The 26,935-nt window shown below is 34.6% G+C and overlaps 2 protein-coding genes across 2 annotated transcripts; one reads left to right on the plus strand and one right to left on the minus strand.

Annotated features, from left to right (window-relative positions):
- The first annotated feature begins 1,459 nt into the window (after positions 1 to 1,459).
- Positions 1,460 to 7,732, plus strand: LOC133173100 (negative elongation factor B-like). The gene is made up of 7 exons (XM_061308027.1): positions 1,460 to 2,392; positions 2,660 to 2,762; positions 3,155 to 3,250; positions 4,080 to 4,268; positions 5,334 to 5,513; positions 5,756 to 5,875; positions 6,138 to 7,732. The coding sequence occupies exons 1-7, from the start codon at positions 1,506 to 1,508 to the stop codon at positions 6,267 to 6,269; spliced, it is 1,707 nt and encodes a 568-aa protein (XP_061164011.1). The 5' UTR covers positions 1,460 to 1,505; the 3' UTR covers positions 6,270 to 7,732.
- A 2,729-nt stretch (positions 7,733 to 10,461) lies between these two features.
- On the minus strand, positions 10,462 to 26,722 carry LOC133172922 (probable serine/threonine-protein kinase kinX). The gene is made up of 2 exons (XM_061307770.1): positions 24,292 to 26,722; positions 10,462 to 13,262 (listed from the first exon to the last, which is right to left on the minus strand). Exons 1-2 carry the CDS (start codon positions 26,719 to 26,721, stop codon positions 12,084 to 12,086), a joined length of 3,609 nt encoding a protein of 1,202 aa, XP_061163754.1. The 5' UTR covers position 26,722; the 3' UTR covers positions 10,462 to 12,083.
- Positions 26,723 to 26,935: the final 213 nt, after the last annotated feature.

Genomic DNA, 26,935 nt, shown 5'->3' on the forward strand with positions numbered 1-26,935 from the left:
ATATATCGGTACCAAATCATGGCTGTAGGAATCGGGGGCACGGGGGCCGTGCCCCCACCCAAATAATTTTGCTGATATGTAGAAAAAAAATAGCTACTATATGCTTGAGTCCTCTCAATAATAACGTCTGATGACTTTTTTTTTGTCAAGGAATTTTTGGTAGTTGATAGTCCCCCCCCCCTGGAAATATATGGTTTTGCCTCCCCCTCCCCAACTGAAATTACTTCCTACGGGCCTGCAAATCAAAACTAAATTTTAACCAATTTTTAATGTAATTGTTATTTCTTGATTTAAATGAGCTGGTTTATTTGGAAAACCAAAGGGGTATGATGGTCTTTCGTGATGTAATGTCGATTAAAAAAATCTTCAGTTTTGAGACCCAAACTCCAGCTGAAAATGTTCAAATCTCCAGTTGTGATTGTACAACTCCGTCACATGTATGAGATGATTTTTCTTGACCAAAACTATTAAAAGATCAATACTATCTTTGAGTATTCATGTACATAAATCGTATTGTAATGCTTGTAATTTTTTTGTTTTGAAACAGCAGTTGTTTAAATCAATATCCATAGAATATTAGGTACTAATAAGTACTTATATTTGTCTAAAATTAAAAATTCTCCACTTTAAATTGTTCAATATGTAAATTAGAGCCAGAATCAATTAGGCATATATTTTTCTAACTGTCTACGGGTTTCTATGATTTGGCTCACATTGTCAAATTGGAATTTTCAAAAGTCTGGTATAAGAATTGAATTTGATGTCAAACTGTTATTTTTTGGTTATCTGGAAAAAGAGCACATGGTAATCCTGTTAGTGAAGAAATACCTATTTCAACAAGAAAAAAAAACAATATTGTTTTTAATGATATTCCAAAATATTTAAATATTACTATACTTTAGAAGAAAAATTGCCAGAAAATACATTTTATAAAAATAGACGGTCCAAGTGGAAATGTCTTTTTATTAACTAACTCTTACTGAATATGTATTGTATATTGTGTATGTTTATATATATATATATATATATATATATATATATATATATATATATATATATATATATATATATATATATATATATATATATATATATATATATATATATATATATATATATATATATATAGTGGGAGAGGTATATTTGTTTTGCAATTAAATTAAACACAAAAAAATTCAAACCTTTTTTTCTAAGTGCAAAAAGGTCAAGTTTAAATGGCTTTCAGTAAGAAATAAGGCATGTGTCACCCTCATTTCTCTAGAGTATTTTTACTCTTTGTCTATGTGATAGTAGATGTACATGTATTAAAAATATACGTCATGAAAAATGGACATTACTTTCAGGTGCGTCTTTAAATGACAGTTATGTCTCTTGAACAGTTGAATAGAGCTCTCCAATGTTAGGAGATAATTTTTTTCTAAACAAAATTTGTTTTTCCTATCCGGCTTTCGAGTAATGGAATTAGATTTAGAATTTTCATAAACGTACATCGCATTGTGCGAATTATGGCTGGTCTGGAAGAACTTGGTATCCCGGGGGGAGAATTTCTTCGGGAGTCTCTTACAAACTGCGCCGACCCTCTCGCTGCGATAGAGGAGTTCCAAACGGACAATGGAATTTTGTTACCATCATTAAGACCTGCATTGCCCTTTGTAGATTTACATGATATTAAACGCCTTGATTTTCATTCTTCAGTTCTGGAGGAGTTAAGAGAGAGACTAGTACAGCAGATTTCTGATGTAGCATCGGGAGAAGATGAAGAAAGATATAAAAAGCTAGAGAGCCTTTTGGAAAAGAGTTTTCCTGTAATTAAAGTTAAGAGTCTCAGACCTGTTGTAATGGCTATCCTAAAACATCTGCCAAAAATCAAGGATGAATATTTAGAAAAAATATTAGAGGATAAAGAGCTGTATGCCGAGGCAGCCACTGAAGTGAAGAGACAAATTTGGTCCGATAATCAGGCTTTGTTTGGAGATGAAGTTTCTCCGTTATTATCTCAGTACATCAAAGAAAAAGAGAATTCTCTGTTCTCCCATGAAAACAGTTCCCAGACTTTCTTCTTAGCATCACCAAAATTAAGAAGGCAGAGTGAAGTTGTACAAAGACTTGCTGATATGGTTGGCAAAAATGTTAAATTGTATGACATGGTCTTGCAGTTTTTGAGAACTCTCTTTCTTAGGACAAGAAATATGCATTATTGTACACTAAGGGCAGAACTTCTAATGGCTTTACATGACCAGGAGGTCAACGATATCTGTTCTATTGACCCTTGTCATAAATTTACGTGGTGTGTTGATGCTTGCATAAGGGATAAATTCATTGATAGCAAGAGATCTAGGGAGCTTCAGGGATTTCTGGATGGAATACGAAGAGGACAAGAGTTTGTTCTAGGGTATCACAGTCACAAAATTTCTTGTCTTCAGACATTTACTTATTGTAAAGTAAATTGTTTTAATATGTACATTGTCATTTTAGGCACCAATTAATTGTAAGTCATGTGACAGATCAATGTGAAATTTAAATATGTCGTGGACATTTCTTTGTTATATGTAAATGATCAAGTACATTTAATTTAAAAATTATTAACAAATAAGTAGAATGTTGTGTATGAATGTAAGAATCTTTTTACAATGATTGTCCTATAGAGATTTTTTTTCAGTGATTTATCCATGGTGCTCTGTGATCCATTCTCTATGAACACAGTTGGTCTCTCAATGATGCGTAATTTACAACACTGCATCAACAGTGAAGTCCTACCCAGGGTTTGTCAACTGATTTACACCTTCCCTCTCCCCATTTTTCAATAATCAATGAATATTAAAACATTTTTCTAACTAAAACTATGAATGTAAAACTGCAATAAATATATGTGTAACTTTCAATTATTGTAAACAAACTATTATTTGTGAAATCAATCTGCAATGACTTATTTTGCAACTGAGGACTTATTTATCATAAATACACATTGAAATAAATAGTTTGTGTTGAGAAATATTAATGAGTAAACGAAGGTTGCAGACATTTCTTACATACAAATATAAGATGGTTTTCTGTATTTAACTGATGTAGACATTAAATACATGTGTAAGTGTCAGCAAATTTCATGGTATTTTGCTTGAAAGAAGTATTTGTAATCATGACTTTGATTTTTTAGGAGAGTTCTGAGATAGTCCTGTTGGTGAGGATGATGGGGTTGGGGCTGGGTTCCTGGGATATGATTGACAGCCAGCTGTTCAGAGAACCCAAACTGGTAAGAGGCATATCGCTGTGTGACTGGTCAATATGGCTGATATCAGTCTGTGTCACTGGTAAATATGGCTGACATCAGTCTGTTTGACTGGTCAATATGGCTGATATCAGTCTGTGTGACTGGTCAGTATGGCTGATATCAGCTTGTGTTACTGGTCAATATGGCTGATGTCAGCCTATGTGACTGGTCAATATGGCTAATATCAGCCTGTGTGACTGATCAAATGACTGATATCAGCCTGTGTGACTGGTCAATATGGCTGATATCAGTCTGTGTGACTTGTCAATATGGCTGATATCAGCCTGTGTGACTGGTCAATATGGCTGATATCAGTCTGTGTGACTTGTCAATATGGCTGATATCAGCCTGTGTGACTGGTCAATATGGATGATATCAGCCTGTGTGACTTGTTGTACTGAGATGTATGATGGCTGATATCAGCCTGTATGGCTGGTTGTACTGAGATGTATGATGGCTGATATCAGCCTGTATGGCTGGTTGTACTGACATGTACTATGGCTGATATCAGTCTGTATGACTGGTTGTACTAAGATGTACGATTGCTGATATCAGTCTGTGTGGCTGGTTGTACTGAGATGTACGATGTCTGATATCAGCCTGTATGACTGGTTGTAATGAGATATATGATGTCTGATATCAGTCTGTGTGACTGGTTGTACTAAGATGTACAGTGACCGATATAAGCCTGTGTGGATGGTTGAATGTATGTTTGATCAGCAGTTTTGTTATATCCATCATTTCTTCATTGATTGTGCAGATTTTGAACAACTGTGAACTTTAGACCAATATTTTTGATTTTACATCACAGGAGTCATCATTGTTCACCAAGTTTTTACCAATGATTTCTTCATTGATGGTGGAGGATCATGCTAGGGTGCTGATGACCAAGTTACCTGAGGAACCACCCCTCAGCTCCACCCCACCGTCTGAACTCTTCCTGACCTTTGTCAAGGAGAACCCTATCGCTAGCTTCACAACCCTATATTACTCTCTTCAGGTAGACATTGATTATAAAAATGATACCAAATTTTGTGAGGTGTTACGTCAATTATGAGCATTTATCAGTTTAAGCACATTTCATTTTTAATTGATGACGGTAAAACTCATCTGTGTTTATAATGAAGTTAGGTACAGTTCACTAATTGTTTTCCCACAGGCATCATTGTTAACATTTCTTCACATAGCAATGTCCCTCATTTACCACATCAAGTTCTCTTTCCTTGGTTAATATCTTGAGGTGGCATGTCAGTTTTGTTTTCCTGCAAAATGAGTTTGTCTGCTTAACCTCTGAAAATAAAAGTGAAAGTAGGAGAATTCCAGACTTCTCAGTGATGTTGTAATACACAAAATAATTATGCTAATCTTCTTGATAAATTACATTTGCTAAGCTGTTTTGTAAGGGAATTTACTCCTTATCAACAATTATGAAGCTCAGTTCAGTACACTACCACAATTTTTTTTATTCAAGTCTGCAAATTAAGGAACTTGTAATTTTTTTCTGCACTACCTTCTTTCCTGTACCAATTCTAAAAATAATTAGAGACTATATCTTATTTACACATTTTTAACAAGCATTACTAGACCAGTTTCGAAGAAATCAATGCTTGTGTTTTATTTATAAGCAGGAATGGGATGTGATAGTACATATGTTTTGCTGTTAGATTGCTAACCATTAATTAAATTGCAAACATTTGAAAAATCTGAAGTGAATTGATCTCAAATGTTGAAATTATTCTAAAGAGGTCAATTTCCCTGAAATGTTATCCCATTCATGAGTTCAGCTGTACTACTCCCAGTAATGTTTTTAAATTATGTATGTCAAATTAAATTGAATTTTCATAGTTCTCTGAGAGTGTTGGTTTTGTAGGCTCGTGAAATTTTTTTCATTCAGACATAAATCCTTGCCCAAGATTCAAATTTGAAGTGTAAAAGCTGAAAAAAAATCTTCCTTTTGATAGAGTTACTTTCCTTTTGCTATTAGTTTTTGCAAAGGGTGTCATTTGATAGAGTTACTTCCCTTACAATAATGGTTTATACACAAGTCCAAACTTTATATGAACAGGTGACCAGAATGAAGGACAGAACAGCTGCCTGTAACATCATCCCTGTCCTCGTCCACTGCGAGAATGAGCGAGCGTACGAGGACACATTCCTCCACTCTCTCATTTCATTCCTCATCGCCATGTCCGAAGAATTTGCTCACGATGACTTCTGCAGTGTTGTCTTTGATGATTTTCTTTTGGTAAAATTTGTCTTAAAGAGTTTAAGTGTAACCAAAACACTGTAAGGATGAAATTAGCTGATGCATTATATCAAGCATTCTTTGATATGGGATATTGGGATGACCTGTAGATAGCATTTGTTGAGGTGTCCTTTGTAATCTTTGATTACCTAGTTTCAAATATACATTGTTAAATGTGTTTTAATTTTTAGTTTATAAAAATGTATAAAATTTTCACAGCTGTGTAATATTTGTTCCTGCAGCCTGGTATATCAAGAGAAAATGTTCTGCGTCATCTTCTTCGTCTGTTATGGTACATCCATCCAAAGGTGCCATCTGGTCGTCTACAGGCTGTACTGGACAGCACTGTGCCAAACAATGAGGTGATTGTTGTGTTCTCTATCAAGCCGGTTTCTTGGCTCCACATGAGAGAAGCTTTTGGATATCTCTCTATGGATATAATACTTATAGGATACTTGAGTTACTAGAAATTTGATTTAGTGCAGATCTGTTTTTGTCTGTATTCATTGGTCAGGCCTGCCGCTAATATATTCTTTGAAGAGAAATTTTGTTTTGGTGGTGGTCATAAATTGTACTGTGAATATTCAATACATGCCTAGTTTATTTTTCATTTTGATTTTACAGCATAGTGACTTTGTTCACACTACATATCATCAACTGACGGAGAAAATAAATGCTTATCAACCAAGTCCCGCTACTCCGCAAGAACAGCTGGACTCGCCACTGATGAGTGTGCCCACCCCCGCTCCCCTTTAGGACTGTCAGTTTGTCTGTCCACACCTACACCTATGTAGGTCAGGAAGGAAAAAAGTGGTCAATTCAATGAAAATACTCTCCCATACAGCTGCAGCACTTCTCATACAATTTTGAAGCATTCTAGTTACTATTTCATTTATGTCATTTCAAACTGAAATCATAGAATTCAGCAACAGCAGTAATCATGCCCTTGCCATAAAATGATCAGGGCATTTAGTGTTACCCTTTTCCATCTGTCATAGTTTTTTTTGCTTTGCATTAGATAATCAGCTGCAATTGTAACCCTCTCCGATTTTTTTTTATCTGATATTTTCAGGAGAGTGCTACAGTTCCACAGGATCTCTGTAATGGTGCAAATATAGTTTTTTAGATACGGATGACTGCAGGCAAAATAAATTGCTTTTGCATTCAATTACTTCCTATGTAAAGATGTAATTCTTATTCACTATCAACAACCTAGCCCTTATACAGTTAAACCATGTAAAATAAAACTACATGTTTACCAGTTGATTATCTTCCTCAGCAGCCATGACAGTTTGTGAGATGTATTGAAACTTGCACTTGAAATTTAGAAAGGCTTGATCAAGTAAATGTTGGTGTTCATAAACGGACATGGTGTATGGTTTCATCAAGCATTGATAAATAAAAGCATGTAATATTTTTATCATAAACAGTGATATTTATGCTTAAAATAAGGGAACTCCTTTATAGATCTGCTCCCTAGATCCCAAATTCTCATTGGTTGTCGCAAACTTAAATCGATCAAGGTCAGTAAACATGGCGGATAAATTCAAGTTGTGATGTTGTCATTCACAAAAAAATAACCTATGTGGATTATTCTATATCAGTTCATGTCTTGCATAACTACATTTTTTGAGTTCATGTAAGAAATGTTAATAAAATAGCCACTTACTGATAATTTGAGCCAAAGTCTGTGCATGAGTGAATTACTCCCGCACTTGCATTACTATGGAGATCCTATGAAGTTATAGCCATCTCCCAAAAGAAAAAATTGGAGAGGGCTACATTATTGCAGCTAGTAGATAATCAGCTGGTTTTTTAGTTTGAGTTTCACCGATTCTCACCGGAGTTCTAAAAATCTCTAAAAATTCAGTGTTTTCCTGACTTTCTTCTCTTAAAATAAGTTGTGGTACTGACAACTGATGCAAGAAAATACAATGAACAATATGATATTTTGTTTCTGTTTCTTTTTCACCCATTATTATTTTCAGATTCATAGACTTTTAAATACTCAGAACTTAAAAATTGGCGAGGGCATTTGTGTGATGCTGACACATATAGTGAATGTATTTATCACAGTGGTCAGACATTGTATACTGAATTGTACAGAGTTGTGCAAATTTAGAAAAGTATAAGAAAAGGTTGGAAAATTAAAAACTTGGAAGAAGATTTATAGATGTTGCAATTTATTTGTTATAAAATAGATTTATGACTCATTTGAATTGTTTGTTCATTCTTGGATGTTGGGGGCATATACGCACACACAAAACCACTCTGTATGTGAAATGGAAATGGGAAATAACTCGGTCGATTGTAAAATATAACCCTGAAATTCAGTATAAATCTCAACACCATTAATTAAATATTTGGTATTGTGCCCCATTGATCAATTATTTAAAATATCTTGCCCATCTAATGAAATATTGAATATCTTCATCAATCAAATATTTAAAATATCATCCATTTCATAGCCTACCAGTGGAAGTTAAGGATGATTGACTAAATATCTGACATATACATTTGGTACCTTGTCCCATTTATACTGTTCCATTTTACATATTCAATATCATAAGACATTTTACATATTTGATACCATACAACATTTAACTTTATTTGATATCTTTCCACAAATATCGGTATCTGACATCTTTTCCACATATACCAGTATCTTATATCTCTCCTTGTGGTTTATGCACTGGATGTCTTACTTTGAAAGAAAAAATAAAAACAGAAGTTTATTTTGGCCATACCATGTTCTTTCTTATAGACTAAGCAAATATGGTGTTTCTCAAAGTTTGCAACAGATATCTTTTCCAGGTGTAGGTAAATTTTAAAAAATAAAATAGGCAATTTAAGGCCACAGTTATGCATAAGGGTTCAAACAAAAGAACCCCCAGCTATATAATGGAATTATTGGTACAAGTACATTATCTGACAATTTTCATGCTAGTAAAAAAATAACAAATTGTCATCTTTTGACTATCAATCACCTGACTGATTAACATAAGCAGAGACTGATGTATAGATTAGGAATGAGTGATGAGGTTTACTAGGTATCACAGGGATTAATGAGGCTACAAGTTATTTCCCTTTATTTCCAGTCCCACCCTTGATGCAGCGCTCCCAAGAAGGAAAAAAAAATCAAAAATGGTGGAAATTCACACTAATGAGAATACTTGTACTGAGATGCGAGTTTTGTGTGATATGTATATTTTGTGGTTTCGTTGATTTAAGGAAAAGGTTAGGGTTAATTAATGTTTTTCAGCGAGGCAGTGAATTGGTTGTAAATTCGCCACACCTCTAGTGAGCGATAGTTCACGTTTATGTAATTAAAACATTCGTTTGATAAATACAGGTGTATACTGTCATTTTGTGTGCACAGTAATTTACTTTGATAAAATTAACGACTCCTACTTAAACAACAACCAATCACAGGTAAATCCATTTATTTTGATAATAAATGAAACTTACTCGTTGCCAGGGAAATGTGCCAATTTTGTTGGTATATTCTACAAGGAAGGTTTAGTCTAATATTAAATGCTTTACTGCAGTTGCTTGATAATTGTTTTTGACACTACATAATTTGACATTAGACAGGACCTCTTATTCTCGTTCCTGTAATAGAATGTTTAATTCATGAACGTTGTCTTGTCCCCCTTGAACCTGTCAGAAAGTAGAACTGGCAAGTTGGTTTTTCTTTTAGCGAGTGCAATGGTATATTCTCTTCCTGATGAATTTCTAATTTTTTAGGGGAAAAATCAACAGCATTTACTTTGCATTCCTATAGCATATTGGTGTATGTATATATATATATATATATATATATAGTGCAAGTTCATGGGAGAAAAAAATCGTTTTTTATGTTAGATTTTTTAAGTTTAGACAAATTATTGTAAAATATTTAAGAAGAATTTACATTCTTCATAAAAGCTATCAAAAAGGTATCAAGTCTAACCATGTTTCATAAAGTTTACAAATGTGTGAATCTTGCCAAATCTTGGAGAAGTCGCTTTAAAATTATTCCCATATATGGGCCTATAATGTCTAATGTATGAGACATATATTAACAGGCTCTGAATGAGAGGCATTTCATCGTGTAGTCAGAAGACACTTAGGTGCACCTACAAAAAAAAGGTGTTTTTGTGGTATCTACACAAACAACACTACTGTTTACTTTTAGGACAAATATGTTACTGTAACAAACGAAAAAACTACACTTATTGAATATATATGTGGACATTTTCTTGACAGGACTTCATTAATTATATTGCAAAAAAATTGTTAACAGATAATATAGCTTATATGTATGCCTTGTATCACATTTATAGCTATTAGGTTTATTACAGTATTTTCGTTTTTATGTATCAATAATCAATGATGAGTTCACAGTTTTCATGGAGCTGAAAGCAGCTGGATAGAGCTGAACTACCAGCTCAACAAAGGGAGTTAATGGTGTATGGAAATGCATATAAAAAGTTTCAATGATGCACTTTGAAATACCTCTGGAAAGTTTCAAGATACAGGAAGTTTGTGTTCCTAAATTATTTGAATACTTTACAAGAACTTGTGGAATTACTCATCTCAAGATTTCCAATGCTGGTATTTACGTCCCTGATTTTAAATCTAAAAAATGCGGGGTGAAAAAAGGCTGATAATGCTCAAACTATTCACTGATTTTAGAACTGTAAGATTTGAAAAGCTGTTTATTTGATAGTACATTATTAGTAAAGCTGTACTTCCAAGTAAAGGGCCTGATCAGTGATGAAGTGGAAGGAGGGACTCAAAACTTCTAAAATGTATTAGATGTGCATGGGAACAAAGTACTTGCTAATTCACAAAAATTATACATTTCCCATTTTCATGATTCAATTAGAAGCTTGCATTTCAAGTACTTCTTGGGTTTTCTGAGTAGCGGTGCTGAATAGGTCCAGACAAGGAAACAAAACACGGGTAAAAAAGAGAATCTGGTTTATGTATGCATGAGTTCATTATGCATGTTAAAACTGTACAAAATATTTCACAGCAAAATCATGTGCAGGCACTAATAAGCTCAGTAACAGAAAAAAACAAAACAGGCATAAAAAACAATCAACAAAACAATGTGACGTTCACTTTAGCCGTTAATACTAGCACCTTACTGGTTCAGAGTCATCTAGATTCACGTATAGAACCTAAACACAGAAATACCTTCACCAAATACATCTTGATCTTGGGATATATTTCTGAAAGTATATGGTGTCTTTACAAATTAAAGCATGCATTAAACAAAATATACTTAAACAACCTTGCATCTCTTTTACTGACATGAGTTTCATTAATTTTCTTACAATTTAATTGTAAAATACATCAATTTGCAAAAAAGGATCTAAACCAACAGGTGGTTATAGCTGCTGTTTACCATACCTTTGAGATTCAGTTTTAATTAATGACAGAAAATTGACGAAGTGATATGTATGTTTGTCAGAGAGGTTACTAGGCACAGTTTAGTTGGGTAACAAAGGAAGATATTGCTCGAAATGGACAGGAAATTATTTTTTACACGAGTTTCCTTATTGTGTTACTGGGAAGTATCACTAGCTTTTCATCGTATGTAGTTCATTTTTCAAAAAAAAAAAACAACAAACTTTTAGAAACTGTTTTGTTAGTAATTAATAATTCTTAAAAGTACATAATTCCGAATGAATACATTTATAAATTGCAACAATATTGAGAGAAAAAAATTCAAAGTACACATTTAACATTCATAAGAAGTTTAAAATGGTTTAAACTGTCAAAGAGATAGATACCTTTATTTAAAATGTCAAATGTAAGTAAACGTGTAGGTAGGATTAACAGGTTGAAGGAGTTTAAAAGGGCTTTCTGGCTTTAAATATTTAACTGAAATTAAATTTATAACATTAAAAGTTGATAAACATACATATATTCTGTAAAGTTTGTGTAAATACAAACAGCTTTGTGCCAAGGCCTGTATTTAATATAATATCAAACAAATTGAGTCATATCCCTTATGGAGGTGTTTAAAGTACATAAGTTTAACACCTTTAAAAAGAAAAGAAAATTGAAAGTAAAAAAAAATGAGCTCACAAAAAAAGGAAGAAAATATCTTTTTTTAACAGTACCAGTAGTCAATATGTATATAATTCAGAAAATAATGACATATTGTACATCTGTGTATTGTCATAAAAATTACATGGACACAGAAAACTCTACTGAGTAATGGAGAGCTTATGAGGAAATCATAAATACATGTACTTTGTTCAATGTATAAATATCTGTAGCCAGACACATCAGTAGTCTATTTTGGACCTTTTGAAGGATAAAGCTCCACTTCTTTAAAAAGGAAATTCTGATATCTTCTTCACTATCATTTTTACTGGAATTGAATGCATGCAATTGTATACGCGACACAAACTCTCCTGACCTTGAAAATGTAAGATGAATTTTTCAACTAGATATTCCAGAAATTTTTTATCTAATGCACATAATATTTGGAAACTTCCTATGGTAGACTAGACTAAATTTCAGAAGTGAGAACAAGACGCAATAATCCTGTAGAAGTATCCTTTCACCGAATCACGACATTTCGTACTTTTCAAAATGTTTTTTCATGGCTTCCTCGTATTCAGGTTTGGCACTCTGAGACAAGGAAACCGTGCGCTTCTTGTTCTTATTTTTACTCCCCTTCCTTTTGAGGATAGTTTTGAGGTTTTTGAATGGATTAGATGACTCCTGCGACACTGTGTGAGGAACTTTCTCCTCCATTTTTGGTGTACCAGGAATTGAGGAACAGTTCTCCCGTGACAAGCTCTCAATGCTAGATATTGAGTGGGGGCGATCTTTAGTCACTAATTCCAAGTTTGAATTTTTATTCAGTGCTGGCATTGAACCTGCCGACATCATTTGACTTGGTGATGTTGCCATAAGATGGCCACTGTCGTCATAAGAAATATTTACGTCACAATTATCACTACCCCAGCTGACATTTCGACCACTTCTCTGATTCTTTGTTATTGACGAATTACTTCCATGTAAAGAAATATCTCGCAGTTCCGACTCCTCCGGAATAAGGTAGTCCAAGGAATGATCAGGATAGCCCGCGATGCTTTTACACTTTTTGTCCCTATTTTCTCTAGCCTCTTTGTTTTTTCTACCCAATGAAAACAGATTTTCTTGGCTGCTGTACTGCCTACCTTTCTTTAGATTTCCCTGAATTTCCATGCCCGCCTCTGAGAGATCTAAGCTGCTTCGATGTTTCCACAAAATGTCTTTCATTGAACCAAATGCACCTTTGTTTTTCACTTTTTCTTTCACTTTCGGACTACCAGGCACCTCAGCATCAGCGCCTTGTATGGTGTCATGGTGCTCCCTGGACAGTCCATTTTTCCCTTTTCTTGAATAATGTTCTCTCACTGCCTCTATCAACCTCTGGTTTGTATTTTTTAAATCCTCAATGTCAAGTTTCTGTTTTTGAATGATGTCATCTTTTTGTTTAAGGAGATGTTTTATGTGAGTTTTATCTTTCTTTAATTGTCCTTCCAGAAAGAGTAAGTGTGCTAGCACTTCGCCCATCTGTCTGTCTGACTGACATTGCTGGGCTCGCTGTGCCTCCTGACTTTTCTTGAGCTGACACTTCAGAGTGGTCACTGTGTAGTTACTGTGGGCCTTTGTCTTCACCAGTTCTGCCTGCAGACCCTGGATCATTTTCTTGGCCTCAATAAGCTGATCTTTCAACATGCCCGTTTCTTCCTCAAGCTGAAAATAGAAAAGACAAACAAGACATATTACTTCAAACCATCTTGCTAAGGATTCCCTTCACTGAAATATCAAAGCATAAAACAGTCCGAGATCACATCAGACAGGCTCACTATGTTACGCAGAATCAATATTTAATATCCTCCAGATCAGAAATCACGTAATTTTGAGTGCAGATTTTCATAAAGACAAGGACGCACACCCCATTTATTACACTATGACGTAGATAACTTTCACAATAAAAACTAGAAATACTGAAAAATCAATCCAGACAACACGACCATCAGAGCTCTGGTTAAACTACTCCTATAGTGAAAATAGAAGTAAACAAAAGAAAACGCTATGTAATGTTGAGGCCTGCTTCTGTTGAACCATGAAATTGAATGTTATAGATATTATCATGTTGTCTCAATGTTTTCTTGATGTACGGGGGACCAGACAATCCACATAAAGGTCTCTTTATTTCTTTTGCTAATGTGAAATTTGATTAGAACCAGATGATGACCATAAAAAACAATTTTACCTTTAGAGAGAAAAAAAAATCTGAAATGTTGAACAAAGATAGAAAGTGTACTAAAACAGTGGTGGGGTAATCAAGCTTCACTGTTACAGTAGTTACTTGTCTTGGCTTCTAATGTTTGATCTGTAGATAGAAATGTATGTTATATACTCCCCTGAACACTGAACGCTCAACCCTAAGTATTTATTTCTACATAATTACTGTAAACAGTGATTTACTGTAACTGTGTAAAGAAACACTTTCTCCACCCACTTGCAAGCTTCTAAATTTTCATTGTCAGTGGTTTTTAATTTCATTCTCAAGTTCATAAAATGAAATGTAAACAGGTACATAAAATTTGAAATGAAGGAGCTTTAATTTGATTAAATCTGTGTAAGAATGGGCACAAAAGATAAGGTCATATACTTTTATTAATTTTTATTATTATAATGGAATTTGTTGAGGAGTGAAGAGCAAATGATATTGATATATCAATCGTAGAGAGGATGACCATCACCATGCATGAAACTTAAAATCCACCTAAGTTTGCTCAGTTATACTATGCTATATCCATTAATACATAAAGACAAAGTTTTCTACCTGAGGAACGGTTGTTATGGCAACCTAATGGCCAGGGATATTAAAATAAAAAAGACAGGTTTTTAGCAGTACCACAATGATCAATAAAATAACATCAAAAGGAATGAACAACTCATTTATTCTTTCATGTCCATGGTCCCTTGGATCAAGTTACCTCCCCTTGTAGACCTTGTACATAACTATAAGGTGGATACTAAACTCTCCTTGACAAACAACTTGGAGCATTTCTAAATAGTAGCCATAAAGATAAAGGGGTGAGTAATCAGAGTCGGGAAATCGTGACCTACCCCTGAAATGCAGATTTGTCCCTTTCTCCGAGCACCTGTTGTCATACATTATTCATGATAAGAAATTTGTCCAATCATTATAAAGGGGGTTCCCTGCTAGACAGGCCATTTAATAAAACTGTTTGTGTCACGAAGCTTTTTATATTGATCTTTTTCCTGTGATGTAAGAAAATGTCTAATCTTATTACCAGAAAATCAAACCATATGAATATTTCAGTGAGTTTCTGCATCAATGCATTGATGTCTGTACATTAGTAACATTTGATGTAAATTTGAAAAGATTCTCAGAGTAAGTCTGCACCTCTTTTTACAAAATTCACTTTTAACTTCATCCTTCGATACATCATCGGAACCCACAGGTTTTTTCTCCGTTACGCTACATTCAACCAATGTAATGTAACGGAGAGAAAAACTGGGGGTTCCGACGATAACAGTGATATTAATGATAATAATTGTTAAAATGTACCATACTGCATCACTGAGTTTGTAAAATTAGAAAAAGGACTCGCATAGCATAAATTAACAAAGATCTTACCCTCACAATCGGGTATTGGGACCAAAACTGATTGCATCCAAATATAGAATTTAACACAGAGTTCACATGTAATGGTAAAAAGCAAACAAGACTAGTAAGAAATGCACAGGATTAAGTCTTCAATAGGCTTGTGTAATCTATAGGGGTAACTGGAATTAGATTTACAGAAATTGGACGATATCCAGTCTTACTCTGATCACACTTTGGGGAAGTTAAGTGGATTTAAATTTATAACCAAACATAACTGCTAGACCATGTATGAACTTTTTTGATCTAGAGTTCACCATTTTATAACACTGTAATTTCCTTAATGTAGATCAGTGCATGTTTGAGGAAACAATTAGTTTATCCAAATACCTAATACATGTATTCCTATCAGAGTGCCTGAAACTTCTATATGACAGAACTACATGTATATCATTCTGTTGTTGCATGAAAGTTATGCCAATTGTTGAATCTTATTCATGCAGGACAGAGGAAGCATTAGATTTCTACAGTTTTACAAACAAACAGGACATGACTGAAATCACACAGACTTCATGTATTAAATTACAGAAATAGTCTTCTTACTTTAAGTTTGAAGCATAAGTCAAAGAACTATAGTAGGTGTCTTCCTCATAAAAAACTTTGAATTGTACAAATGTTTTGTAAATTAAGCCAAACCTGAAACATTATACAAAATTATCATAAATTTAACTGCTGTTTTCCAGAATAGGAAGAATTAAATTATCTGGTAAAATATGCAAAAATAAATGGCCACATTTTCATCACTAAGTAATCCATTATGCTAATTAATATCTTACTGATCACTCTTGCTCTAGTTCGGTGAGGGTCATACAGGGTCAATTACGACAACACTCGGGGAACATAAAACGGACCAAGATGTCAGTCTATGATAGCATATCGCTCTAACATTCCTCTCTAATGACAGGTCTTGATTCACTTAAGAAAATAATAAGCCTTCATTTTTCAATTTTTGGCTAAAGAGCTTTCATTAGAACAACGGAGCCTACTGTGGGATTTTTATCTGCAGAGATTTTAATTGTCATAGTAACATAAAGTATAATAAGAATTGATGTAGCACACTGAGTATTTCATGAAACTTTGTGGTGATGCTTACAATTACTAGTCTGTTTTGCTAGTCAAAGTCATATTTACATTTTACTATAAAATCAAAAATAAATTTGACTGAACAGTAACAAAATGGGCTTAAAGTAACCCTTAATGTGGCAATGCTCAATGAATAGCAAGTAGCATTCTAAGCCTATGTACTGCACAAATCTGAGATATTAAACAAAGCAGTATTAACTTTTGTTCTGAACATTATCAAAAAACACACAGAGTGTGCATGACTACAGGATGGAGAACTCCACTTATTACCTGGCAACAGAATTCATCAATTTAGATAGAAGTCGGGACTCTTACGTGATCGGGAAGATAAGACTCGTACTCAATCACAATTATCTTCTCTTAGAGAGTTTGACAGTAAGGCCTGCAAAATTTCCCACATCACGATACAAGGACTCAGGCTTCACACTGCGGAAATACCAAGTCAGCAATATATACTGATCTCAACAGTCAACAGACCCACGGACACCTTAGTCTGAATCAGCTCAGTGTGGTACAGAACCAGAGTTAATATTCAATATGAAGAAGACAGAGTTCAGTTTTAGAAACCCTCCATCATCTGCAACATTCATGAATGGAAATTACACAACCTTTGTACCCTATACTCCAGTATATTAATTATTCACACAAAAATATACTGATCGAGTCATTAACCTCTTTTTGCTGAAAAAATCAGTTTTGTTCAACTTTGTTTTTCTTTGAAATTTAATGTTCTTTAATACATTAAACTTTCTTGTTCCACAAACAGTTATGTTTTTCAAAGATTTAGATAAGAAAGATAAAATAAAACAAACACATTTTTAAGGTCCTTTCAACTTTCACTTGCATGATTCTTTACAGAAAGTTAAAAATATTTTCCCATGAAGCAATCAAAGGTGTGTCCCAGTTCCTCTTCTATATGTACTTCTATCATACCCTTGAATTAAGAAAACCTCTTGACGAGACAAGTACATGGCGTTTCCTGCACTATTAACTGTAACAATCTGACCTTGTGTCTGCTGAATTTCCAATTGTCCAAATACAATTATTCCAGATGTCTGGGTCTTTGGTTCTTCAGGGCCATTAGACCAGAAAGACTTGACCATTAAGGAAAATGTGGAGCTCAAAGAGGCAAGGTGCCCTCATTGACTGCCTAATGAATCAGTCTAATTACAACTGGGACAAAAAGGGCGAAAATGTTACTGGTCAGGGGAGATAATCTAACAGCTACTCAGATCTCTAAGAGTTTCACTAATACTTAAAAGCAAGCTCTTCAATAAAACTAAGCTGTTTTATTAAATAAAAAGTCAAATTCAAAACGCACAATGCACACACATTCATCCATTCCCTTTGTGTGAAGATCCTTAATATGAAAGAAACCACAATGTATTGAAACTCATGTATTTACCAGCAGTACATGAAAGTATCTTTGTTGAAACACTCTCTGAACCTACCTAAATACCGCACATAAAAATCTTTAATGTTTTTTTTTTTTTTTATGAAAGAATTTTCTTTGTGATTAACCTTTCGTACAATTTCCTTCTGGCCTTATATTGATAAAAAAGAACACAATTTAACCCTTAGCTTCTCACAATTAATTAACCCCAACACAGTAAGCCCTGCATGAATGCTTGCCTTAACAATACAAATATGAACAAAATATTTGGTGAATCCACTTATCATAGCCAGAAGGCAATGGTTAAATCATTTGATCAATATGTAAATGAAACAAGCAGAAACATTGATCAAACCATTTCCTTATCCACGGCTTGACTCTCTGAATTTTACTGTTATATCAATACCTATAGATGATTTACAAATATACCACTGATTTCTCTTCTGTTGACAAATCAAACAATCAAAATAATTATTTCTGCTTCATAAAACCCATTTCTTTACCTTGTTTTCGTTAATATCCATATTGAATTTTATGAAATTTGTGTTTTATCCTGTATTCCGAGCCTCAGAAATAAACAGAAAGCTATTATCGTCATGGCTTTGTAGAATCAGCGAATATTGAAAAAAAAATCCTATGATTATAATAGTTTCCTCCTTGTATTATACACTGTAAATCCTATCACACATTACACACAACCGGTGACTACCTCTCACCTTAACCAAAGCATTATATTAACCATTCCAGTCCAGGTAAAAGTGAGGATCTGGTCTACACGCGAGACTATCGATAATTGAACCGAGTCAGTAGAACATTTGAGTAACACTGTATACACTGTGGTATTGGTTTAAGAAAATGGCAGTCTTCTGTATAAAGCCGCTGAGTAAATATACTTCCTAAATACGTGGTCTCTATTTCCCTCCGCCAATTCTGACCACCAACTGTATTGTATTTCACACAAATAAAAGACCAAGGTCAGAGAGGAAAGATCTGAGTCAACTAAAGAAAGGCCCTCTTTATGGAACTGACAAAACATTGAAGTGTGGTTGTATAGTGTTTTAATAAAGAAGTTGGTTTATTCATTTATCCGGACATTTTTGTTATTCAATGATTAATAAATATTCATATATTTTTTTTGTCTCGCGTTTCTACACTGTACTGAACATCTGTGTATGCTTTATATACTTAATGCATGTAATAAAGTTACATATATTTAGTCCTTACTGACATTTCCCTGGAGCAATGATTACTTTCTCATTGACCAGGATGATTCAGTTTTCTTTGTATGAGGAAAAACTCATGGCTTCCTCTGTGATTTAACTTTTCAGGGAAGGAAAGTGTGGGGGTTTTTCACTCGTTTACAAAAACAAGTATTTTCAAAACAATTTGCTACTTAATCCAGAAGCCTAAATGTTTCTTTCATATCAGTTTGGAAATAACATGTGGTAAATCAAAGCAACCCTTCCCCATTATCAGGTATATGTTAAAGAAGAAGGGGTTTCAGCTACACATTTGTCAGACCAATGGTCATAAGAGAAATCAAAGACAGATTCACAAGAACAAGAGACATGACATTAAATAAGGCAGATCTCCAAAACTATAGGAATTAGGGAATTTTTCTGATGGGGAGGGGGGAGGGGTAGTCTGCTGAAATCAATCCATTGAAGTCTGTAACTCTTTATCTCCTAGGCATGACTACATGCAACATAAATCCATGTGTCCTAGCTTAACCACAAGATGAACCTTATTCAAAGTTGGTTATTAACCCCCCACCCCCCACTCAAAAAAGGAAAGAAAGAATTTAAAAAAAAAAATATATGAATTTTCTCTTTCTTTTTCCCCCTAAAATTTCATAACCTTACAGCTTTGTCTGAAGGTATAATTATGGTGACATGATAATTGATCAACATATGACAAGTGATTTTACATTTAACTGAAATCTAACCAAATCATGGTGATTGAGGGTAACAAAGAAAAGCAAGGGAAAAACACAATGCAGTTTTAACTACTTTAGAAACTCCAAATATGGACAAAAGTGGTTTCTAAATGTAGAAAGGTCCTAATAACCACTCCTGAGAACAGCTGTATAATGAAAAACAGCCAAGTCATTAAAGAAGCCTACTCCTCTAAACAAGTTAACTCTGTGACTGAAAATGTGACATATTACATGTATAATGGTACCAGTTGATTCCTTGTGCTCCCTTTCTGCATTTAAAGAAAATATTTATAATTCTCTAATTAGAACAATATTTTTAATTCACTTGGCCTCCAGAAATAGATCTGATGATGGCTAGGAACCCAAATCTTACCATTTCTCTCTCAATGATTTACATGTACTAACTTTATACCGAAGACTAACACAAGCACTGAGTGAAGCTCTCCTCTAGGGAGAGGATTCCATTTTACAACAACTCATTAAACTGTATCCTTCTTGTCATGAATCAGTAACCAAGCTGACTCCGTGCATGTGTCTGTGAGGAAACTGACCACATCATATCAGTAAGTGGATGAGAAGGTGGTCAAGTGGACACTTTTCCCCAAACATTTCCTCCAACATTAATTTGTGATTTACTCTATAACCCCCCCCCCCCTCTCCTTCTGATGATGACTTTTCTGTACCTGAGAAGTCCCATATACATGTCAGGACAGACTCGACCTGTCCTAAGCAATCAGTCCACTGGTTTGCACCATCTCTCACCTGGCTTCTGTTACCTGTACTTACCTGTATATACCTGTGTGTAGGTGAGACCAGCATTAGCAGGTGGTGACAATCTGTCTGCTGAGAAGATTTTGGGTCAAAATTTTCATATTCATTACCTTTGTTTTTCCAATTTGTATGCTTAAATTTACATTTCAATTTGACATTAAGTATCTTAAATTGTAGATTAATTGGATTTGTTTAACATTTAGAATTTGGTCATTTTGTTTGCGATTCTTAGATTGACAAAAAGAAGTCCAACATTCTAAATCAAATGTGGGAATTTTTAAAAATTCAAACTTAAATTAGTCATGTTTCAATGCATAAAGTGCATGCATGCTGAATAATTTAAAAACCAGTTTTTCTTCTGTAACCTTTAATTAGCTCACCTGGGATAAAATCTGAATTTTGCTTTTTTTTTTTTTTTTTTTTTTTTTTTTTTTTTAAATTTTCCAATTGGATCTGACGTTTATTTATAAGGTGCAAAGAATAACATGGCTACCTAATTGTCAACATCTAAATAAATGTAGTGTTGTTCCAGCTATGGTGAAATATGACAAGACTACAGGCTCCCAAAATTACTGCAGGGACATTCAGGTAAGTATTATTTCCCAAGGGTCTCTTAAAGAGAAAAAAAAAACAAAAAATCATATACTAAAGAATATGATTAGATCCATAGAGCACATTTATTATTTACAGAATGAGGGCCGTATCGAATAGAAAAAATAGAATTGAAGAGATGTTTAACAAATAAAAGGCCTCATAAAAAAAACCTCCCCACAACAACAACATTACTATTGTTGAAGAAACCCTCTGAATGCTGGTATCATATTTAAGTAAAACCTTAGAAAAACAGTATCATTTACACCCTACATATCCTAACCTTGTCAAACAACTAGCAAGCCTAAAACAGCTTTGGCAACAATAGAAGAGTTTATATTTCTACAGGTTAAACTTAAATTCATGATTTTTAATAAAATCGTATTAAAAACATCTGTGTTCATGCCTCAAGTGATGTTACATTTTATTGTCCCAATCTGTTTCCAATATTTTAGGGGTAAAAAAGATGATTCATGGAGATATAAGCTATCAAACATATTGCATGCCTTGGGTCAATAATTCTAGAAAAGCCTAAGACTTGGGTTAACTATACCTTCCAATATGTCTCCCCTCCACGTTCTCCGTTCCCCTCCATTATGTCTGCATGCTGATTCACTTTGTGTTAGAACTTGACTGCATGCAGTCCTGATTACATCTATTTGTGTTTACTCTCTCAAATTCCCCCCAATATCATCACGTACCCTCAAATGCCATCATCTTACCTTTTGTTTGGGTGTACTTTGTGTTAATTATTTTGAAACCTAAACTGCTATATTATGTAGCTGTGATGTGGACACCCACAAATACTTCAATTCTTAAACAACAAAAGATTTTCGTTGGAGTAGCAAATAAAAAAGATGATCTAGCCCTGCAAACACTACTGTGAGTCACAAACATCAGCGAGACATTTCGTCATCACCACAGCTTCCTCTGTTGGCATCACAAAGATAACGTCAAAGAAAAGACAGCTTCGTTACCATTATAAAATTCTACGTATAAAGGTAGAGTGACTTCCCTTTACCAATATTTAAAGAAATTTGCGGTTTGAATTTTTTTGTGGAAATTTTGTTTGTATAACAAGCATTTTAAGCTTCAATGCAGCCCCCAGACCCCCTGCCTTCTACTGCCCCCACCCCCACCCCCCGCCCGTTATGAAACTCCTGGATCCACCACTGCTACTAATCAGGAAATCACTGTTGACTAATGCTAAGGAGGGGAGAAATAGTTAAAAAAAATACTGATAAACCCCTGCTATACATGACATATACCATGGTTGTTTGATAGTGAGCACAACTGCTCCACCTGACATATTCTACTTGCATCTTGCAAGATGCAAATTCTGTAGCAAAAAGCATTCTTACACTGTTATGTGTCAAGAAAACAAAAAAATGGAATTTAAAATGAATGCATTATCCTTGTGGGTGAGGGAGTGCTTTATACAATTTTGAATGAGTCATGGCAATTAATTCTATGCTATAAAATTATTTGTTAATAAAAAAAAATAACTCCAATATCAAAACCTGTTTGTGATGTTTTAAAACTTTGATAAAAATATTCACTTAATATAATACCCACAAAACTTGATTATTCTATTTAATGTTAATGCATTTCCAACAATTTATTTCATGAAAAATAAAAAAATAAATTGTAACATTACCCATTTTTTTTAGTTTTCTGTGATTTACTGGCAAAGAAACCTAATAATAGTCTGCACTTCACTAGATTTGACTGCAAATTAAGCAATAAAAAGTTTGAAGGTAATAATTCTGTAATGCCATTTCTTTTTTTAAAAATGACTTCGCATTCCCTGGTGTCAATAAATATTTAATGTATTTTTAAAAGACTGCAAAGGATTATATTCTCTAATGAAAAAAGTGAAGATAACAAAAAGTGATTGATCTCAAACGATCTACAAACAACACAAATCTGTGAAGCAGACCCCAGGAAGTTCCAGAGGTGGGATCAGGTGCCTAGGAGGAGTAAGCATCCCCTGTTGATCAGTCACACCTGCCGTGAGACCCATGTATTGATCAGGTAGACCAATATCTGCCCCCAAAATCAAAGTTTGATGCAGAAATCTACAATTACGTTCTAAACCAGGGGGATATCTACAGACTTGGGAGCATTACCAATTTTCATCAACCAAGACACCATATGTTAGATATGATGTCAAGAAAATGATGCAATTGCCGATAATCTACTTCCAAACTATAGTAATTTTTGTTCATTCAGATTTTTCATGCAATATATACAATTGTGTATATTTCTATAGATTTTCAAAATTTAACTTTTATGAGGGCACAAAAAAGCTTTTATCATATATTGTCGTTTAGAAAACAATATAAATGTCAAATTGATCACAAATGTAGATATTTTTTACTTTTTACTTTTTTTTTTTGGCAGTTTAATGTTTGATTATGAGTCATCACACATGGAATGCACAAGCATTTTGAAAACTTAAACCAAAGAATTTGTCATGAAACATGCATTTGCTAAAAATGAAAAATCTTAAAATAAATCCCTTTTCATAGGAAATACAAGTTTTCTGCACCCTTGTTCAAACTCAGACATTAATGCTCATGTAAGGGGAGTAGCCAACTCTTTACCAACTTTAATACCTTATTTTTGTCTGCAGAAGAAAACAGGCCAACAGCTATCAAATTTTGTTAAATCCCTTTTGTTTGCAATGAGCCTTCATGTGGGAAGATTTTCTTATGAAATTAAAAACCATTCCCATGACATATTTTAATGAGTTGAATACTGCAAAACATATTTTCATGACCTTTGAAAGGCTATGACACAACAGAAAATTGCCAAAATATGGAAGATTTTATCATTTCCAAAAAATGAGTATTTTGAAATTGAGAATTCTAACAACAGAGGGCACTGCTTATAAGAATGAGAGGGAGAAATCATGGTTTCTCAGTAATTCATTTGTTATAAAGGTCATTACTATGCAGAGTGTCATTATACCAATAAAGTGCAAACACATACACATAAAAAACAACCCAAGAGGTTAGCTTGACAATTTGTAAGAAATCTAGAGAGGAGACATCTTCTATTACACCTGTGCCACCTAGTGCCATATCTGAATCCATGGACAGACTTCCTGGCTACCAAACAAGAAATCAAAAAACAAAACAAAAATGAAAAATGTTCCTAGCTGACAGACATGATGTAATCCAAGAGGCCTTGATCTAGGGATTTCTTTGGAACTTCAGTGAAAGAGTCTAACATACAAGACTTACAAGAAGAAAACAAAGGAGAATTTTTATTTAAGGATTCTGTAGAAAGAGTTTATACTCACTGCTTTCTCCTTCTCTGTGCTTAAATCCTCTGTTTGGGTCATTAGAGAGATGGTTTCCTGCGGGTCAGTCTGAATAGCTTGCTCCCCATTTAGGGGCTCTATCAGTTGATTAGCCTCCTCTGTTTGGGTCATTAGAGAGATGGCCTCCTGCGGGTCAGTCTGAATGGCTTGCTCCACATTTATGGGCTCTATTGGTCGATTAGCCTCCTCTGTTTGGGTCATTAGAGAGATGGTTTCCTGTAGGTCAGTCTGAATGGCTTGCTCTACATTCATGGGCTCTTTTGATTGATTAGCCTCCTCTGTTTGGGTCATTAGGGAGATGTTTTCCTGTGGGTCAGCCTGAATGGCTTTCTCTAGGATTATGGGCTCTATCAGTTGATTAGCCTCCTCTGTTTGGGTCATTAGAGAGCTGTTTTCCTGCGGGTCAGTCTGACTGGCCTGCTCTAGGTTTGTGGGCTCTATCAGTTGATTAACCTCCTCTGGATCTTCTTCCTTTTTAGGAGAATCCCCTGCTTCGTTGACTGTTGGGCTTTCTGACATTGTTTGGACTGAGCTCTCTGTTCTCTCTGGGTGTGAGACAGAGGTCTCCTTATCAAAAACCTCTGTCTTGTTTTCTAAACTGTCTGTATCTGTTTCCTTATGTTCACACTCCACTCTGTAGTCTGCTGTTTGAGTGTGTACAGATTCTACTTGTTGTGAATTGGTTTCACTGCTCTGGTCTTGTGATTCTTTTGGCACTGTTTGTGTTGATGAAGTATCCATCTCTTTGTCCACAGTTTGTACAGACTGATCATTGTCATTTAATTTTCTTTCTACTTTTGAGATTTCCTTGCTCACAGATTCAGCATTTCCTCCCGATACCTCGGTGATAGTTTCTCCTAATGGCTGCATATCACTACTAGCAGCACTCTCTGATGAGTGCTCTGTTTTGTCACACTCTTTAAGACTCTTAAGATCAGTATTTGTCACTGGTTCAGTTTTACTAGCTGGGGTCTCTACTTGGATATTTTCATCACAAGAACCTTTATCTACCGGGTCTCCTAGTCTCTGATCTTCACCTGTGTTTACCTGGACACATTCTGCTGTGTGGTCCCCCTCCTCAGCATTGCTTTGTCTATTCCCAGTATTTTCAGATTCCAATAACATGTTTACTTCAATTTCAGTTTCCTTTTTAGATTCATTTATTGATTCTTGTATGCCTTGTGCACTTTCAGTGTCATTGTGTTTATTGTCATCAGAGTTTGTGGCCGCTGGTTTGTACATATTGCTGTCTAGAAGGTGTGAGGTTTCACTGGATGCTGCAGACGGCTCCACTATTTCAGTACTGTCAACACCAGAACCATTCTCACAATTGTCTTTGAGAACATTTTCATTCACTTTTGATTGATTAACATCACTTTCATCATTTTCTGAGTTTATTTGAGAATCCTTGGATATTACGGTCTGTTCTCTTTCTTCATTTTCTGGCTCATTATATTCAAAAGTTCTCTCATCAGGGCCACCCCTCTCTGTTGAAGCCAAACTTAACGTCTTGTCCTCCTCAGCATACACTGAATCACGGAGGTGTTTGTCTTCACACTTTTCATCTGTAACATCATCTACTGGTTCTGTTGTAATATCGTCATCACTAGTCTCTTGTGAAGAACCATTCCTATCTTCACTCTCTGTGGAGTTGGCGGCTCTTACCATCTCGTCAGGGCTATGACTCTCCTTTGTTGTTTCCACATTTGCGTTTTCTTTGCGCTCGTCTGACAGATCTTTCTTGTTTAATGTCAAACCATTGTCTTCATCATCCTCTTGTAATTTTTTAGTGTTGTCAACTTGACGTTTACCATTTTCACTTGGGGTTTTGAGATTATCAGGTTCATTTGCACTTTCTTCATGTAGTTCTTCAATGTCTTCCTCTGTCTTCTCTAAATAGGTGTCCATTTCTTCACATTTAAATTGAGATGAATGTTCCCGTCTGTCTTCAATGTTGTCATCCTGTACATCAGCTGTTGTCTCTGGAGAGTTTGTTGTCTGGTTTTTGTTGTTCATCGTATCCTTTTCTTTGATCTCTTCTTCACCAATATCACTGTGATCACAGCTGTCACTGTTCTCTTTGTTTTCACCTTTAAGTTTGCCGGAATCTTTGTTTATTTCTTGGCTTTCACACTCAATGTCCGAGTCTTCTGAGATGTGAAGTTCACAGTTTTCTTCTGTCAGGCACAGCTCCACTTCACTGTTTTCATGGCTCATGTGAGAATTGTCATTTAGTTTGGGATTTTCATTTTCTGATATGTTTCTATTGACAAATGACATGGTATTTCCATTACACTGTTTGGATAAATTTTCATTAACGTCAACATCATTGGCTAATTTTTCCTTGTCAACAATTTTGTCCTCCATGTTACTTTCAGTGTTAGATTCCATTTTATCCACAATTTGCATTATCTACCTACAATTATAAAACAATGCATTTATAATTGAATTAATATACCACCCAAGTTATCATCTTCTTTTCTAAATGAGGCATGTCTACTTTTGTTCTGTGCACAAAACCTTAGGAGTTCAGACCAAATGGCAATGCTTAGTGATGATTACACATAGTCATAAAATAACATTTCTTATTAGTTCACATAATTACCACATAATTTTATTACTT

Source organism: Saccostrea echinata, unplaced genomic scaffold (assembly GCF_033153115.1).
Source record: "Saccostrea echinata isolate AGI-Se365-2 ecotype Australia unplaced genomic scaffold, CSIRO_AGI_Sech_v1 ptg000056l, whole genome shotgun sequence".
Classification (NCBI taxonomy): Eukaryota; Metazoa; Mollusca; class Bivalvia; order Ostreida; family Ostreidae; genus Saccostrea; species Saccostrea echinata.

Bases quoted from the DNA above. Each gene is read 5' to 3' on its own strand.
- LOC133172922 (XM_061307770.1), bottom strand. From the start codon at position 26,721: ATGCAAATTGTGGATAAAATGGAATCTAACACTGAAAGTAACATGGAG. The intron at 13,263-24,291 runs GTGAGTATAAAC...TTCTATTTTCAG, and splicing joins GCACAGAGAAGGAGAAAGCA to CTTGAGGAAGAAACGGGCAT.
- LOC133173100 (XM_061308027.1), top strand. From the start codon at position 1,506: ATGGCTGGTCTGGAAGAACTTGGTATCCCGGGGGGAGAATTTCTTCGG. The intron at 4,269-5,333 runs GTAGACATTGAT...TTATATGAACAG, and splicing joins CCCTATATTACTCTCTTCAG to GTGACCAGAATGAAGGACAG. The intron at 5,514-5,755 runs GTAAAATTTGTC...TTGTTCCTGCAG, and splicing joins TCTTTGATGATTTTCTTTTG to CCTGGTATATCAAGAGAAAA.